This window comes from Emydura macquarii, unplaced genomic scaffold (assembly GCF_026122565.2).
Source record: "Emydura macquarii macquarii isolate MOO-44397 ecotype Brisbane River unplaced genomic scaffold, CSIRO-AGI_Emac_v2 contig_480, whole genome shotgun sequence".
In the NCBI taxonomy this organism is placed as follows: Eukaryota; Metazoa; Chordata; order Testudines; family Chelidae; genus Emydura; species Emydura macquarii.
The window spans coordinates 7811344-7829982 of NW_027130617.1; the positions used below are offsets into that span (position 1 = coordinate 7811344).

The following is an 18639-nucleotide window of genomic DNA, read 5'->3' on the forward strand; positions in this document are numbered from 1 at the left end:
GGAAAAAATTATGTAGGAAATAAGAGTATAACTCATATTAAACCAATATGTAATTAATAAGTCATTCTATTAAATACAAATTATCCTGCATACAAATATGGAAGCTAAATTCAAATACTGTATCAAAATCTATGTCAGATGATAGCCCAGTTGACTGATGCCTGTTTCTTTAATTACACTTAATTTTTTATAACTAGTTGAAGCAATTATGCATTGAAATTTTCCTGTAAGCAAAGAATGGGCTCATTTTAAATTCTTATTTAGACTGATAGCACAATGGATATTAACAATGAAAATTACTCACCTGAAAATCTGCTTTTTTGAAACTATTATTTCACAGAATTCTTACTCTTGGATCTTCTGCTCCCAGCACAAGACAGGGCAGAATTCCCCAAAGAACAAGCTTTTGAATCCAGAGGCTGTAGTGGTAGCAGCAGGACTATCCACCTAAGCCCTTCTCACTGATCTTGGTCCAACAAACTGCCATTACCACAGTTCCTAGAATCTTCTAGTCATTTCTCTAATTGTGGAGGATAAATCAGGACCCCTCAAACTAGTCACAATTTTAAAAATAAACCACAAAAAAATGCTAAAACTTTTTTCTTAAAAATACCCCAATGATCTATATATACTATATTTGTCTTTTCTTTAGAAAGTTATTATCCCCATAGGATTCTCACTCTGAATCAAAAGATGTCTCAAAATAAAAGAATTAATACTGTAAACAGGCAGTGCACAGAAAGAGACAAGCGACCAATACTCAATCTTTCAAAAACTGGCCAATTCAAATATGAGAAGCCTGAAGAGAAACAAAACAGAGAGGGTGACAGAGTTTGGGCATTGGCTCATTAGCACTGAGGGACCAAACAGAAACTTCAACCACTGAAGTTGAATCTAGGCAACAATGCTTTGTGTGATGGCTGCTGCCATTTGGCTGCTTTGCATGTGTCAAATTAAAACAGACTCAGACTGGCATCAGACACTGCCCTGCCTCACATTGTACAAACTGTGAAAGGACTGGGCTGCAGGCCTGTCAGGTGATAGCAACAGGCAATACAATCTGCCAGCCATTTAGATACGGTACTTCTTGTGATAGAAATTCTGTCTGCTACACGAAGAATCCCCAAACCCTTCTAATGTTGGTTTGGGGAGAAAGACCTCACTAAAACAGACATGCAAAGACAGAAAAAAGGGCCAGGAGTATGATTGGTTCAACAGGGAGGAATCCATTCACCTTCTTTGGAAAAAATCTTAGATGAATTAGTTATACCAATTGTATCTCTTGAAATGTGATATAAGGTAGATCCAGTCATTACAGCTGAAAGCTTACCTTACCCACATAAAAAATAAATATCTTGAGCTCACAGGTAGCAAGGTGGCTCAAAATGAACAATCATTAGCTATGTCCAAACTACAGTAACATACCACAAAATGGGGGAGGTCTCAAATGTGTCAAGCCTCATATGAATCTGATGACTATGGCTTGCAGAGAGATTTATCTTCAACTAGTTTACAGTAGGCAGAAATAGTTGTCAAATTAAGAGAAATGCAATTAGTCTTTAATCCAGAAAGACATACAATGGTGGACAGGCACTTATGGAGGGCATTTAAAAGCATCCACATGTGCCTGTTTGTCTTTGCAACCTAGAACTGTAAATCCTTCTGACACCACCTGAAAGAGTAAGAATGACTTGAAGCACATAACTCAAGAATATTTTACTTCAGGAGTTCCTTTTTGCCAGAAGTGAGACAGTCAAAGAGAACAAGATGACCTGATTCTAAATGATCACTTGTGGCCAGAATTATTTGACGGACTACCTGCAGCAGATACAAAAACTGTAAGGCGCTTAGAAAAGTGTAAGGCACCTTCAAGAATACTGAAATCTTGACTCTTCTGAGGCTGGCCAGGATCTTTGCTGGTATTGCTGGAGAGCAGAGGTACAGATGCATAAACATACAGCAGCATCCACATTCACTGCATGGAGATGGCATCCTGGCATATATGGTCATCTACTGGTACCATATGGAGAATATGGATATGCTATTCGTTGATCCAGGGACTACTTGTAGCACATGTTCTTCTCCAGGAAAATGGGAAATCCAAGACAAAGCCTGCTTCTGGCACCTACTAGGCTTTCTGACACAGGAGTTGCAATCCAGAGCTCCCTGCTTGTTTATACAGAAATAATAGCCTATTTAAAAAAAGATCACCTTTTAGGATTCGAAATATATGAAAATCCTTAGACCGTTCCAGGATGATAATAAATCTTATACATTATAAAAATTATGTTAGTTAAAACTGAAAGTCTAGTCCTAGCAGCAGAATATCCATAGAGTTGCTGTGAAGTTATCACTTAGATACAATGGGAATCTCCCTGTAGAATTTGCTTCCACTAGGATTTTAGGTTTTAATGATGTTGTCCATTTGGTAATGTCACAAGTATTATGATTACAGTTAGGGACAACCATAACACTCAAAAGTATGGTTCAGATGACCAGCTATGACAAATCTTCTTTACTAAACTAATGATGTCCTCAAACTGTCTCTGGTGGACACCCTGGACTTAAGGGTACTGATAGGTATGTCAAATGCTGGTGTTGACAAACTATTTTTGGGGCTCTTACATGGCAGTATCCTTGAATTAGCCCATCTTCCAGAATGGGAGACATCTGCACTCCAAGCTGGCTCCAAGTAGGCCCAAACTACTGTCACTAAAATAAGGAATACTCATACCAGTCTCAATGTCAATACATAGAATTGGCAGTGTAGTTTGTCAATGATTCTAAGGGTATGTCTACATGGCAATTAGATACTCTAAGCTGGCCTATGCCACTGACTTGGGCTCAGGCTAAGGGACTGTTTAACTGTGGTGTAGACATTTGGGCTTGGGCTGGAGTCTGAGGTTTGGGGCCCTCCTTCTGTGAAGGGTCCCAGAACCCAGGCTCCCGCCACAGCCCAAATGTCTACATGCAAACAAACAACCCCTTAGCCCAAGCCCCACAAGCCCAAATCAGCAGACATGGACTAGTCTTGGGTAACTAACTATAATGTCGATATCCCCTAAAATAATTGTTGTGACTGCAAAGTATCCCCTTGTGCATGTCAGCATTTGAAAGGCATCTGCCAGGTCTAGATGCCTTCCTCTAGAAGAGGCATGACAGCTTAGAGTGCATCAGAGCCTCATTGTTTCGGTGTTCTTTTCCCCTACCCAGAAATAGTGCAAATTTGTGCAGAATGCAGCAACCTATCTTCACTTCAATTGCAGATACCATGAGTTACAATGATCCAATCCAGAAGTGGTGATAAAAATATAGATCAGCATAGTCAGAGCCTATTTCAAGAGGAAATGATATTTTCCTGAAAAACAAGTGGTAGAGGAATGCATTTTTCACTACTTTTGCTGACTGAAGTTCCATAGGGCCAGAGGCTTCATAGCACGCATCCTTGTCAATATCTCACTATTTTCTTCACAACACTCAGATAAATACCATCTCTTCCAAGTACTTACATCACTTGAGTTTTTCAAATTGCTCTTTAACTTCCTTACTAAGTCTTCAATTTCTGTTAAGGTCACATTCTCATTTCCTTTGAAGTGTGCCACTGGAAAATTAATTTCCCATTATCTTCTATAGTAAGAATGATGGAAAAATCATTTAACAACTTCACTATTTCATCATGCTTTTCAACTGACCCCCATGCAGCCCACTAGCTTTTTAGAAGGCTTAGTCACACAGTCTTACTTCAAATGTATTTAAATGGGGACAAGTCATTTCTTGTTCTCTTTTGTCTCCTTTCCAGTCAATTTTCAAGTCAGCTGGCACAGTCTGTGTTGCTCAAGTCAGAGTCTGACTTTTTAAAGAATTTTTTTAACCCAATATCTTAACACTAAAAACTGTACTCATTCATTTTACTTACACAATGAGATCATGATATCTGCTTGTACCCTATAGGTGCTACCACAACACACAAAACAACAACTATTAGAGTATACTTTATCTCTGTATGAAAAAGATTACTCACTAAAAAACAGTGGAAGAGTTTAGGACATTTTTAAGATTAGCAGTGTGTTATAACAACACATTTTTCAAATATCTCTTGTAAACCACACGTAGGATAAGTAAGAAATTAAAAAATCAGCGTTAGCTTAAGTTTGGTTATGGAAATATGTGTGTTGTAAAGAAAGGCTAGCAAGTAGAACAAAGCCTTGAAAATACTAAGTTCTAAGGCCAGAAGGAATGAAGTAGGGAGGATGTCTGATTCAAAGAATATCCAATAAGATATGGGGAAGTTTCTAAAAAGAAAGCCTCTGACAGATAGGGGAGACTGTAGATGATTTTAAATAAGACAAAAGGAATCTGTCTTATAAGGAGCCAGCATAAACTTTCTCACACTGCATACCAGTTTTAAAGCCTACATGAACCCAGGTGGAATGGAAAAACTGCTGGTCAGCAAGAAGGGGGAGGGAGAGGACTCGGGAAGAAAGGAGGTTGTATAGATTAAGCCTAGAACAAAGGATGAAATGTCTCAAACTAGTTTTTAGCTGAAGTCAGTAATTGGCAATGAGATTACTCGTTTGTTGAAGGGGATAAAAAAGTAAAGTCTTTAAGGGTACATTGCTTATACCAGCCTGACCACGTTGGAACCAACCAATATGGGACTAAGCACTCCTGGGTTTGGCCTGTTTGTAAATATCTTGATCAAATGCTTATAAATGTTTTATTACTGTTTGGATTTAGTAAATTGTTTATTATTTAGGCTTATTAGGCATATTTAGAGCAATTGTATAAATACCATTTGGCCTTTAGATTTAATAAAGTAATTTATGGTTAAATCAGTGTCATGGTAATACCCTGCACAAATAATAATAATTCCATCACCACAGGATAAGTCACTAGCCCCAAAAAAGTTTTGTACTTACCAATTTTGCTTGCTGTGCATTTACTGGATCACCATATTGCAGTAAAGCTTGAAATTGGTTATTCTTTGTGAATGTGATTATCTTCAATACAGCACCAAATTTAGAGAATATCTGTCAAAAACAACAAAAGGCTATATGTACACAAATCATTACAAATTATATAAACTAAAGTTACAAAGATAACTGGCTTACTTGGTGAAGAACATCAAGGGTTACAGGGTAGTACATGTTGTCAATAATAATTCTAAGTACTGGACTCTGAGCTGGAGTCACTGCACTCTCACTAACAGTAGTTCCACTTATGGGAGTATTTGTTGTCTGTACCGCTGTCACTGCCTGAAGAACAGCTTGAGCCCTCTAAATAAAAAGAAAAAGTATGTATTACAAAAAAAGTATTTCAAGAAAAGAAGGCTCAGAAGATTATAGCTATTTTCTTATTTTTACTACTAATAAATATCTAATTACCTTTGGCACAATAAAAGTTCATCTCTTTAAAAATACATCTGCTGACAACAAAAGACCGGAAAACATTTGAGATATTCCTTCAGTGATATGGCAGCAAAATTACTCCATCTACTAGATCTAGACAGTAACATGCAGTGCCAAATTAGGGTAATATAATGGAAACCACCATAATCTACCTCCAAAGGAGAAGGCAGTAATGCTGAAAATAATGATTGATTCTTACTGTACAATAGGAAGTGGCAAATGAAAGCCAATATCTGGCCTTTCTAGCAGCAAGTATGGCACTCTACTACTAGGACAAAAGTGAGCTTTTTGGGGATTCAGAAGAATCTTCATTTCCACAGGTTACAATGAGCAGTAAAACAAAAAAACAGGAGCAGCAGCAAAAAAAAACAAAAAACCCAACCCCTACAGAATCATAATATAATTTATGGAATAACAAAGTTTTTTAAAAAAATAATATTTCCAATACTCATATTAGAGTTAACAAAATTAATAGTGAAATATTAAGCAAAAGGTTCTGATAGAGATAATGCAGGCACGGTACTTCAAAATATTCTAGTTTGTGTTTTAATGAAATAATACACAGTAACTGAGCGCAATCAGAATGAAATTGTCACTGATAAGCAAACTGCTTGCAGTCTGTATTATCCAACCTCTTTAAAAAAATAAAAATCCCAGAAGTTTCTTAAAACAACAAGCAGTTTTAAAAATTCCTAGGATAATCAAAGAGTAACAACACGAGCACACACGTCTACATAACTATTTCTATTGCAAAAAAGATCCAATTTTAAAAGGGTTAGGTGATTTTCTGAGGAAAAAATGCAAAAAAGAAGGTTTTAATTTCACGTTTTATTACAGTACCTTTAAGAGGTAAAAATACACAACAGGAGAAAAAAGTGTGCATGCCAAGTAAACATCATAATCAATCATCACCTTCTGAATGCACATTACATATTCTAAAGGTATTACCAGAGACATGACAACTGCCGACCCCAAAACTTACATGATATTCCTCACACTGAAACGAATTAAGTAATAAGAAAAGTAAGAAAAAAAGACCTGTTGAACACTACTTGGAAAAGTTTACTGTATTCATGTAAGTTAATGCTACTCTGACAAAGGTATTTTGAAGACAATGTTCATTTCTTTTTAAATACACATCACTTTTAAGCCACGCAAACATATGGTTGAGTTACTTCATTATTTCAGTCTTCTCTCCAATGTTTACACAAATAGTACCAATTAAAATGTATGCTTTAGGGTAATCTGAGAAGAAGTTTGCCTTGTACAACCTTAGTACCAGAATTTGCAATACCTTACTCACACAAGTGATCCTAATGAAGATGATATCAGGACTACTCAAGTGAGTAAGGATTTGTAAGCTTTGCCTTTCTACATTGGAGTCTGCAAAACACTTTCTTTAGTGCATTCTTATTCCTCATATTTAATTCCATTAAAGTCAATCAGGCTGCATATCAGCCTGCATGAATATTTGAATAAGCCTACAGCATAGAAATTACAAGAGCAATGGATGGTTTTGGGGGAGGAAAAAGTTCAGTTTAATTTTTAATATTTTTATAGAAATGACACTATTTTTGAAGCTATCTGAGAAAATGTAATGTTGGAAGAGGTAAAATCAGCCGCATATTTAACTTATGAAGTATAACATAAAATTGATTTCTTTTAAAGTTTCATAATATTCTACTGCATCTGACTATTTCACCTTATGATCCTAGAAACATCATAATACATAAGCCTATAAAAATACCAAGTCTATATTAAAACATTTTATTCTGACAAACCGACAATCAAGGAGATTCAGAGTTATGGCAGTCATTCTGTTCTTAACTCACCTAGTTTATGCCTAGGTACTGCAGCACATAAGGTAAAAAATGTTTGTTTTAAATCTGAACTTTAATGTTATTTTATTGCTGTGTTTACATGTCTTTTAAGACAAAATATCTTTACAAAATTATTAAAATGACATGAAATATTCAAATGACTCCTTTAAAAAAAATTTTATTCAGGCATAAACCCATTGTGATTAGACTTTTTCAAAGATAATCATCTTGTTGAGTATTAATCATGGGAAAATTACAGTAATAAATGCAACTTGTTTTTACTTTCAAAATTCAGAAACTTGGCTGTTTAAGGTAGTTCATCTTTTCTAATTACAGCTCCCTCTCTTGTCCCTTTAGCTTAGCCACTTGTACTTTCCTCCATCTTTGCACTTAATCTATTTACCCTCTTATTTCCTTTGCATTTATCTGTCTCAAATGTAAGAAAAGGACAATTTAAAAAATGAAACTGCAGCAGCTTTCAAATGTAACCTATAAATATAGGTAAAAAAATTATGCCCCAGCTGACCAGACTTAATAGGATATTCTGCACATGACTCTCCAACAAATCTCTTTTAGTTTTCCTAACAGTACTACAATGTCCATCTCCATCATAACCAATTGGCTCCTGCTCTGTATATTGCTCCAACACACTGGTGATGTCACAGAATATTTACTCCATTGTACTGTCAATTAATTTACTATAAATAAAAAATAGTTAAAATAAGGATGCTTGCAAGACTGAGCCAACTTAGTGCTAAAACTAAGGTGGTATTATAGCAAGGATACTGTCTAAAGGCTGAGGACATCACATCAGAGAAGACGGTTGGCTGAAGCGGGCAAGACATTGCCACAGTACCTCAAAGAAAATTAGAAGAAAGTACACGCCTCATAGTATTCCTATAGTTTAAGGCAGTACATGCACCCACCACTTATTGCCCATGCTGATGGTATGTCTTTTAATTCCCTTTTACAAATTTAATTCTATTTACCTTTAAGTACCTTTTCTTACAGCTGGCACTTTTTAAACTTACAGTGTAAAATATTTCTTTAAGAGACAGGAGACTATTCAGAGCTCCAGAAGATCTAGTATGCTTGTAGTGCCAGATAGGGAAATCAATGATGAACTTAATTTTAGCAGAAAGCAAAAATGTCAAGCAGGGAAGTTTCCAGAAAACTTCTCTTAAAAAGGTAATAAAGAAGTAATTTGCCATTAACACACTGTTATACCAGAAAGGACCTAAATATGACACAAGAGTAACAGGAACTGTAGATTGACACAAAAGACAGCATTAGTCTGATCGAGAAGGAACACAAGAAATGAACACGAAGATATTAGCATTTAACCTGTGAAGGGTCAATGCTTCTTTTCTCTATTCTTTGTAGGATACAGCAACCTCAAATACTAGGAAGACCTTTACTGCTCCTGCTATGTTATCTTTGAAACAGCTTTCCTGTTCTATTAAAAATGTGTATTACGCCTGTTTTGAAAGAATAATAGGTTCTACACATATCCAAGATCAAACAAAATTCTCAGTTATTGAATACATTTTTTTCCCAGGATGATCATTAATGCATTTTTTTTTTGCAACTGTGCTGTGAGAAGAGCAGACCAAATAAACTTATCAATGCTATTGAATTATGATTCAAAGCACTAGGAGTCAGACTCTGCATTAGTGAATAGGGTTGAGGCAATTCTATATGGTACTGAACTCTCAAAAGCCAGAACCAAGAAATTTAAAGTTTTAGTCATGTAACTTCTAAACCAAGAACCAAGATTAAGGCTTATTTTAAGAAAAAAATTCAAATTAAGTCAGAAACAATTAACAATGAAATACATTAATGAAAATTTGACATGTAAGTGCAACATGCAGAATTCCAAACTCCATGTCCTTTCTAAAAACACAATGAACTGTAGTTATTATAAATGAAGTTCAGTTTATACAAAAATACATTCAACTATATACTATGTAGCTATGAATATATGCTATGCTTCATTTGCTATTGTATACATTTGTTATACTCCATAAGAGTAAACATACCTGGTTTAGTGTATTATCAGTCTTTAGTTCTTTATGATTAGAGTACTGAATATAGATGGGCTGGTTACGAAGATGAGGTGTCACAGCAGAATAATAATTAACCATAGTGATAGCTGCTTCTTCCGTTGCCAGCTCCAAAAAAGCCTATAATGTAAGAATTAAAAAAAAAAAAAGTAGTATTTACACATTATTTAGACTTTGTATTGCTAGAATAAAACATTCAGATAATGCTGGGATTTGATAAGATTTCTAGTTTTTCATGTTTTGCCAAAAAAAAAAAAAAACCCAAAAAAACCACACCTCTTTGAAATGGGTCTGTAGTTGGCAAATAAAGACATTTTACGTCTGCCCTTTTTAGCAAACTGGTGTTTGTGCAAGTAAAATTATAACTTTGAAGAGGTTGGCCTAAATGTTTAGCTTGGAAGACAAATTTTTTGAGTGTAATCTGCTCTGAACTGTTAGCCCGTCACTACTTTCTAACATAAAATGTACTAGAAATAGTATGAAGTTCACGGCAGAGGAGTATAAACTGAAAGAATACAAGGCTTTCCATCTTAATTATTTACCATTACATCAGGATTAATCTCAATAACATTTTACCAGTATATTTTCGAACTAGAAAATACTTAATCATTGTACTATAAATGGAATACCAAAACAAGAAGAATACCTGATTTTTTCCTTTTAGCATCAGGATGTTGGTTACCTTGCCAAAAGGTAAGCCTAATGCAATAACTTCTGTTTCTGTCACTTCACCAGGCAATTTCCTGATATGAAGAACACGAGAAGGAGCCCCATCCATTTTATCCTCTGTTTTGAATTTCTTGTTGTCATTACCATTAGCTGAAAGACATTTTTAAACTCCATTTCATATGTACAAGTCAGTAATATTTTAGAAAACATCTACACAGGCAAACTTTTCAAATAAGATGCACTTTGTACTTGAGACTAAATATTCAAGTCATCATGTGCACCCTCTCCTCTCATTCATGTCAGCAAAGCCATTTAACATTTATCTAAGATTCCAAAGGAACTAACAAGCAGATGAAAATTTGGAATTGCTAGAGGTCACATGACAAAGTTCATGGAAAACAAAGGTGATATCAGAGGACTAGAGAAAATTCTATGTAACTGATAAAAAAGTCCAGTTAATTTCACTTTGATACTGTGTAAAAACACGATAAATTGATAGGCAGGAACTTATATCAAAATTCTCTCAGATCCCAGCCTGCGTAATAAAGAGTTTTTGTTGGTGAATTCCATAAAGGGGAGAGAATGGAGAAGTCCTCCACCTTTAAGACTTCAGAGTGGTGGCGATACCCACTCAGTCATAACTACAGCAATAAATTAATATATTTAGATCAGAAGGAACCATTAGGCTTTCTAGTCTGCTCTCATGTATAAAATGACCATAGAATTTCATTCATATACCTCTATATTGAGCTCAATAACTCGTATTTCACTAACGCATAAAGACATTGAGTCTCGATTTAAAAACCATGAAGAACTGGAGAACCCACCATTACATTTGTTAGTTTGTTCCAATGATTAATCACCTCCACTATTAAAAATGTGTACCTTATTTCTAATTTGAATTTGTCTGGCTTTAATTTCCAGACATTGGTTCATGTTATGCCCTTCTCAGCCACATTAAAAAGCCCTCTAGTACTCTATATTCTCCTTGTGAAGATACTCATACACTAATCATAGACTCAAGGGTCAAAAGAGACCATCATGATCATCTAGTCTGATTTCCTGCATAGAACCTTACCCACCCACTCCTCATATCATCTCTCATTTTCTTTACGATACATTTCCAGATTGAGTTTAAGTCTCTCACCCTAAGACACTTTTCCAGGCCTCAAATTGTTTCTGTCTCTTCTCTGCACCCGCTTCAATTTTTCAACATCCTTTTTAAAATGTAAACAGCAGAACTGGATGCAGTATTCCAGTAGTGGCACCTCCACTGATGGAGCAGGAAGGGAGAATCCACATGGAAGTGGATGCTTTGCCCCAGACCTCTTAGGGTATATGTCTACAGAGCAAAGAAAAACCGGGGCATGTGCCAGCCGACTCGGGCTCACAGGGGCTGTTTCTTCATCATGTAGACTTTCGGGCCTGGGCTGGAACCCTAAGCTCCAGTACCCTTCGCTTCTTTGAGCATGACTATTTCTGCTAAGAAACCCCACAATTATCACCAATAGGTTATTGGTTAATAGACAGCCAAGAATTTGCAATGTTTGGTTATAAATTGAACCCTAATTCTCTTCAGTTGTTTCCATCATATAGATGCATAAAATTACCTTTCCTGGCCCCTATGTATTCCCACCCAATGTCTTTTTGGTATTTGTTTCTCTATGAAAATTTAGCATAAAAGACATTCACTAATAAAAATGCAAAAAATAAAAAAATAAAATAAAATTTAAAAAAATCAAGCTACATTGTTACATGATGATTGGTCATGAGTATGCACTATTGACTCCAGTTTCCTGATTGGGTTAACAAAAGCTATTTTGACTCTCTGAGAGATGGGGTTTATGCACCATGGATGGACTCTGTGCCAATCTATAAAGAGGCTCTCTCGGTGTAAACAGTAGGGAGTAGCTGCTACACTTGTTGTAACGTGGGTTTCTAAGGCTCAAAATCTTTTAAGGAAAGTGTTAATTTCAGGAAGTATCATTTGACTTCATGTGTGTTATGTGCCAAGTATTCAGTTTTGCTGAAATATCAAATTGTTGATCTACATTAATAAATATTTCTCAAATTTCTCAGTTTCAGGAAAACAATTGTGCTCCTTTCAGTCCTGTCATGTGTTAAGACCATACTAATAATTTAGATTTTTTATTAAATTAAGCTACATCTTAAAATACATCTTTACATTTTTATTTAAAGAATAAAGTATATTCAACATGGAACGTTAAGAAATGTTTGCATAAAAATACTTTATTTAAAGTGGAAGAAGATTTTCAAGTTTCCTATAGTATTACTTAACAATGATTGTTTTATATTTGTTACAGATAAGTGGAAACTTTTTTTTTAAAATACCAAACAACCTCAAGTACCCTTAAATTAGTTAGCAGTAGAATGAATAAGCTTGATGTTAAGTAATCACTCAGATTTTCATACGTATTTTCTCCTTTCTTACATATTTTAATAAGCAGTAACATTGTTAACAATGCTGACATTTAAACTACTATTACTGGAATCTGAGTTAGCACCCATTGAAAAGAATAGGGCAGTTCACACTGTATTAAAGGAAACATTATGGTTTTATATTAACATTCATTTTCTGCATGTTTTAAATATTAATTTATATTGAACTTGTGGAGATGGAGGGGTAAATTTAAGATTAGATTTCAAACCTTAAATACAAACTTCTAGCCTCTCAAATGATTATTTCCCTCCCCAGTCTTTGAAGTTGTTTGATATTAGAGTTATATCTAGAACTGTGAGTATAACAACGTCCTTTTGTTCTGGTCATTTTACCTTTGCATAGATACTCTGTGAGAAATCAGAGGCTGCTGATTGTTTAAATGAAAACATACAGAAATTCCTTTTAATTTGTGGTTCAGAGTGAGAAATGGATGGCTGTCTCCACCTCAGCTCATTAAATGAGCAGTGCGTTGCATGTAACAAGAGAAAGCAGTCTACCCAACATCTCATGGAAAAGTATGGAGCTCCAACAACAGATAAGACGTGCAGTTTCTCACAAGTTCTGATGCCACCTGCTTAACAGAAAGCGCGATGTGTTGCCTTTGCCCTCTCTCTTTCCCAGCCAGCAGAAACCACATGCAAGTCTTATACCAAGCTAGTGAGCCAATTGAGTAACACTTCCCTTTATAAATTTTTAGAAAGTATATATTAAAGTGAACTTTCACAATAAAAATGTTAGAGTTTGAAAAGATGAAATTTATTCTGTTTTCAAAACTGTTATCATTTGGCACTGAATGAAACCTCTCCACCTTACTCTGAATGGTCTCTCACATACCATCTTAAATGATACTTCTCACAGGAGATAAAGTTTAATGATGTCTTGTAGAAAAAGGGAATGATGACCCCATTTTAATACATGAAAAAACAGATGTTGTTCAAAGCAGTCGGAAGGTGAATTCAATTTCTGTTAGAAAATGTTTGATCATCTTAACAACAGTGTACCTACATAATCAACATTTGTATAGATCAGTAGTTCTCAACCTTTCCAGACTACCGTATCCCTTTCAAGAGTCAGATTTGTCTTGCATATCCCAAGTTTCACCTCATTTAAAAACTACTTACTTATAAAACCAGACATAAAAATAAAAAAGTGTCACGGCACACTATTACTGGAAAATTGCTGACTTTCTCATTTTTACCATATAATTATAAAATAAATCAATTAGAATATAAATATTGTACTTATATTTCAGTGTATAGTATATAGAGCTGTATAAACAAGTCATTGTCTGTATGAATTTTAGTTTGCACTGACTTCACTAGAGCTTTCTTTGTAGCCTGTTGTACAACTAGGCAAATATCTAGATGAACTGATGCACCCTCTGGAAGACCTCTGTGTACCCCTGGTTGAGAATCACTGGTGTAGATTAAAAGATACTCAAAGACCAACAACAAGCTATTATTAAATGGCTCATCTCAATCACAGATAGGTTTAAGGAAACAATCGGCCAGCAAAAAAGGTCTTCCCTGATGCAACAGGCTAAAAAGTAAATAGAGGCAAGTAATGGGAAATGTCAGTGTCTCGATTCTGCCAAAAATTATAATGATAGTATTTGGCAATTTAAGTTGCTGACTGCTACTGGTCTGTATTACCACTGAACCTAACTTTCACCTCTGAAAAGTCTGATCAATTTAACCCCCTTTCCCCACTGCTACTTTCTGGCCAAGACAAAAATTAATGTTCATAAGGAAAAATATCGGCAACTCACTGTGGAAAAGCCAACACCATTAGAATGATCACTGTTACTAAACTGAATTATTTGTTTAGGAATCCCCGTTGCCAATTCCAAACAAATCACATCTTTAAAGACTCATCTTTGATGGGAAAGAATCCCAAAAACACTCTCTAGATAAAATGTACTCAATATTCAGCTACATACCATTTAGTCTTCTAGTTAAAAGCAATTTCTACAATAGCCAACAATATACTGATGTGATTTCTCACTTGGAAAAGTACTGGCATCACTTTTCCAAATCTATACGCAGAACTCCATGATGCAGAATAAACAGCAACAACTTAGAGGCTGATGAGTGTTCTACATATTGCTACTATTTTAACCCTATTAGATGCATAAGGTTCCTTAGGGCTTAATCTCCTCCCAAAGATTAGAAGGGTTCTGTTTATTTAGCATAAAGAGTTCTTGAAGTTGTATGTTTAAGAATTATCAGGACCTTTTACTCCTTCAGCAAGGTATTGATAATTCCTATATAGGGGAACACAGCCACTTAGCTTTCTTTTAAACAACCAGCAGGGTCAGGGACCAGATCCAAAAAAAAGAAAAGTATATACATCCTCAATAAAACCCATGTTAAATGCAACCAACAGATGACAAATCATCAGGAATATGTGGCTCTTAATCATACAAGCTGCAGAGATCATCCTGGTGCCAACTCAGACAGTCAGAGCTGCTTTAGAAAGAAAACAACAAATTCCAAAGTCCAGAATGACAACAAGTAATGAACAATGGGTCAACTTCATGTTTGAAATAGCTAAATTTGGTGAATGGGGGAGAGGAAATTGTAAAGAGGAGAGTCTTACTTGCATGAATTGTCACTTTTCCTTTTTGGTTGAAGCATTAAAAAAAATCCAATTTGTAAGTGTTCTGAGGTCAAAACAACCTATGTTAGACAAAAATGTAATCCATCTGTAAAACTTTCTTATGACAACTTAATTTAACATTACTGTGAAAAACTGAGATGTAATTGAAGATTTAACCTGAAAATTAAATTTTAAAAATTGTATGTCTCCTTGCTATGTTGTGATGCATTACAAATGACCCACTATAACAAACATTTTATTTTTCTTCCTCCTGCAGTGAACGCCTTGCAATTCCCTCACCCATATTTCCACAGCTTCCATATCTAGGTCCATAGAAACTTCAGTGTGGCTTTGGACAAGGTTTATGCACTGGGAGAATACACGTCTATGAAAAAAACACATTACTTTCACCTTTTGTTTCTCTTGAGGAAAAGAGTTACAATTCACCACATCAATCTTAACTATAATTCCCTTGTACATATGCACTAAGATCTACCGTTGATATCAACTCATTGGCTAAAATCTGATAAATACAACTGGTGAACTCAAATTAACCCAAATGACCTTCTCACACAGAAAGGACAAAAGTCAAATTTCGGATGAAATTTGAGATTCACAATTTCAGCTAAATGGAAACATGAAAATTAATTCTGTCAGTCACTAAGTTATAAACATCTGTATTATACTGGATTCACAATTAAATGACCCTGTTAAAATAGGAAATATGCTGGAATATTTAATTTACAAATATGGATGATTAATTTTAATAGATCTGATAAAGACCCTGAGACTGGTAATAGGATTTATCCCAAGTATTATTAGGTTCCCAGAATGAGGCACTGTGGAGAGGAATTTTTATATTAATACTGCACACAGAAATCTTCAAAAGATATCCTAAAGAATATGCTATTTACATAAAAACTGAATTTTTACTGTTTGACAATAAGATATAGAAAAAAAGTCACTAGTGAAAATGCATTACACGTAATTAAAGTAACTGCCAATGATTAAAACCATAAAATGTATTATAAGTTTTCAATCTCAAATTAAACAGTGCTAATATCTATTAGTTAAATAAAATTAGTCTATATCTAAAAGAGATACATGGATAGATACTGAAGTTTTAAATATATCTCAGACAATTACTACCATACTTAGAGCGGTGTTTCCCAAATGGCATGTCGCAGCACACTAGTGTGCCACCAGGCTTGAACAGGTGTGCAGTGGAATTTTTTTTAAAACTACATGTGAGAACAAAGGGGGAACCTGCCTTCTCATTGGCTGTCTATCTCACCTCTTCCATGGGTGGAGCAACCAATCACAGCTCCATCTTCCTCTTTCCCCCCTCCCCTCCTGTGAGTGCAACAGGTCAGTTCCTCTGCCCATCCCCTTTCCTCCTGCAGCCGATGGACAGTGGTGGGGGGAAGGGCCCCTAGAACTCAAGGTATGCCATGGCAAAGAAAGGATTGGAACCACTGACTTAGAGGAAACTGAAAACGAGCTGAGACTGCAAGTCTAAATTTCAAAAAGAAATAATTTTTGATTGCTAACTTGAACTACTGAATGGATGAGCTAGTAGTGAACAGATTTACTTCTAACTTTCCTGAAAATTCAACCTTAAACCTAGGAAGCAGTGTTGAAAAAACTTAGTAGTGACATATATTTTCCAAACGTATAAGAAAATGGATTTAATCTCCCCTACAATTTCAAATCTCATTGTAACCTTCATTATGGAGTCACTACAGTCACCTCCATAATGTACACGTGCTTTTTAGAGTCATCTGACATTTTGGGTTGCCACATTTTGGGGGAGGAAATTAGGGACACTTAGTCATGGTCACATGAACATTTCCTGTAAATCAGTCCATTAAATAATTGATGTATTTACAAATATTATGCATATAACCATAAACTTCAGCTTAAAAAATGTATACAGTTTTAGCATCGCTACAAGTTTCCAGCCTACTAAACTAAAGGCAAGTCTACACTACAAAATTAAGTCGACCTAAGTTACGTCGACATACAACACTGCAGTAATTAAATTGCTTTGGCATGTACGCAATGCATTCCTTGTGTCAGCAGTGTGCATCCTTACCAGAAGCGCTTGGACTGATTTAACTGTCAGCATGGGGCATTGTGGGAGTTTCTGAAAGGCAGCAACGATCAATGTAAGCAACACAGCATCCAAACTGACACCATGTTGACCGAACTACATGGACCTAAGTGCTACACCTCTCACAGAGGTGGAGTTAAGTCAGTGTAGTGGGTTAGTTACATCAGTGGAAGCTACATTTTAGTGTAGACGCCTACAGAGCTAGGCTGATGCAAGCTGCATTATATCAACCTAACTCTGTAGCGCAGATCAGTGCTTAGTCCTCTGCTTTTCTACCGCACAGCAGCAAGGTAAGCTTCCCATATACACCGCCCTGCTACATGCCTCAACCTGATCTGGGGGGTACTGTCTTTACAGGTAACTATGCTAGTTCAGGTTCCATGGCCCATGCAGTTGCTGGTTCATCTGACTGCAAGTGAAAAGCATAGGGATGATGAGTCTATGATTTAGGAGTTGGAACACAGACCACCCCAAAAACCATTAGATGGTAACTTTCAGTTGTTACAGAGCCAGAGTGGATTCAAACTGCTGATCTCCATAGACCATTAGCAATATCCTAAAGTAGAGGTCCCACCCATGGGGGCACAGAGGAACATTCAGGAGTGTGCGCAGGGCCTGGACCAGCCCTGATTGGGGACAGGGAGAGAGCACCACCCAGCCCTGCTCTGCCCCGCCTTCTATTCCAGGCCCCACCCCATAGCCACAGCCCATTTTAGCCCCTGCCTGTGGCCCCTGGTGCCCTCAACCCAGCCTTAATGGGTTAAGAGAATGTGCTTAAATCCCGATTAACTGTTCTCTTTATCATAACTGTTTTAAGTTTAACATAAAAGTGATTTGACTTTCACTGTATGAGCCATTTGACTGGAACATAAAATAATATAAATTGGGACTAAGAGTGGAAAGATCCTCCTATTTTCTGACTGACAGCTAAACAAAGACTGCCATTTTACCAAACTAAAAGAGTTACAAGGAACTGTTATCCTATTTGGTATTCTTTAATTAACAATTAGACTAATTTGATTTGTTTAATATTACATAATTGTGATTATTCATTTTAGTTTGTTAATAAATTATATAAAATAGGAAAACTGTCTTATTGAGCAATTCACCAGATGTTAAGAGAGGAACAGAGAAAGCCAGGGCACAGATAATCCACCTACTTGTGATGCACAGAACATATCCTTCTACACTTGTTTCCAAATAAATGCTAAGTAGAGGGGATCTCATGCATATATTACATACTAAAAATATGTTAAGAATATTAAGATTGCAAAGTCAAGCACTCAAAGTTGGGAAATGCCAAAATTAAGGTTACCCATATAACCTTAAGTCTGATCTCTTACGAATATGCATAATAATAGTATGCAATCATATTATTAGAGACTATTTTTTCCAGCATATATCACCAACAGGGTTTGACCCCACATCTTCAAATCCACAGTATAGACTTCTACCAATTGATCTAAAAAAACAACTTGAAGTGGGTTTGTAGACCAGTTCCTAGAAG

The 18639-nt window shown here is 35.8% G+C and overlaps 1 protein-coding gene across 7 annotated transcripts in view; it reads right to left on the reverse strand.

Annotated features, from left to right (window-relative positions):
- Nucleotides 1–18639, reverse strand: part of PTBP2 (polypyrimidine tract binding protein 2) — a 73329-nt gene that overhangs the window by 22722 nt on the left and 31968 nt on the right. For 6 of the 7 annotated variants that reach the window (XM_067538412.1, XM_067538415.1, XM_067538414.1 and 3 more), the window contains 4 exons: nt 9938–10110; nt 9268–9411; nt 5112–5276; nt 4920–5030 (listed from right to left, as the gene is read on the reverse strand). In XM_067538412.1, coding sequence (XP_067394513.1) covers nt 4920–5030; nt 5112–5276; nt 9268–9411; nt 9938–10110 — 593 coding nt within the window. Of the gene's footprint in view, nt 1–4919; nt 5031–5111; nt 5277–9267; nt 9412–9937; nt 10123–18639 lie in introns of those variants that run through there. The other variant, XM_067538418.1, reaches the window with a different exon arrangement.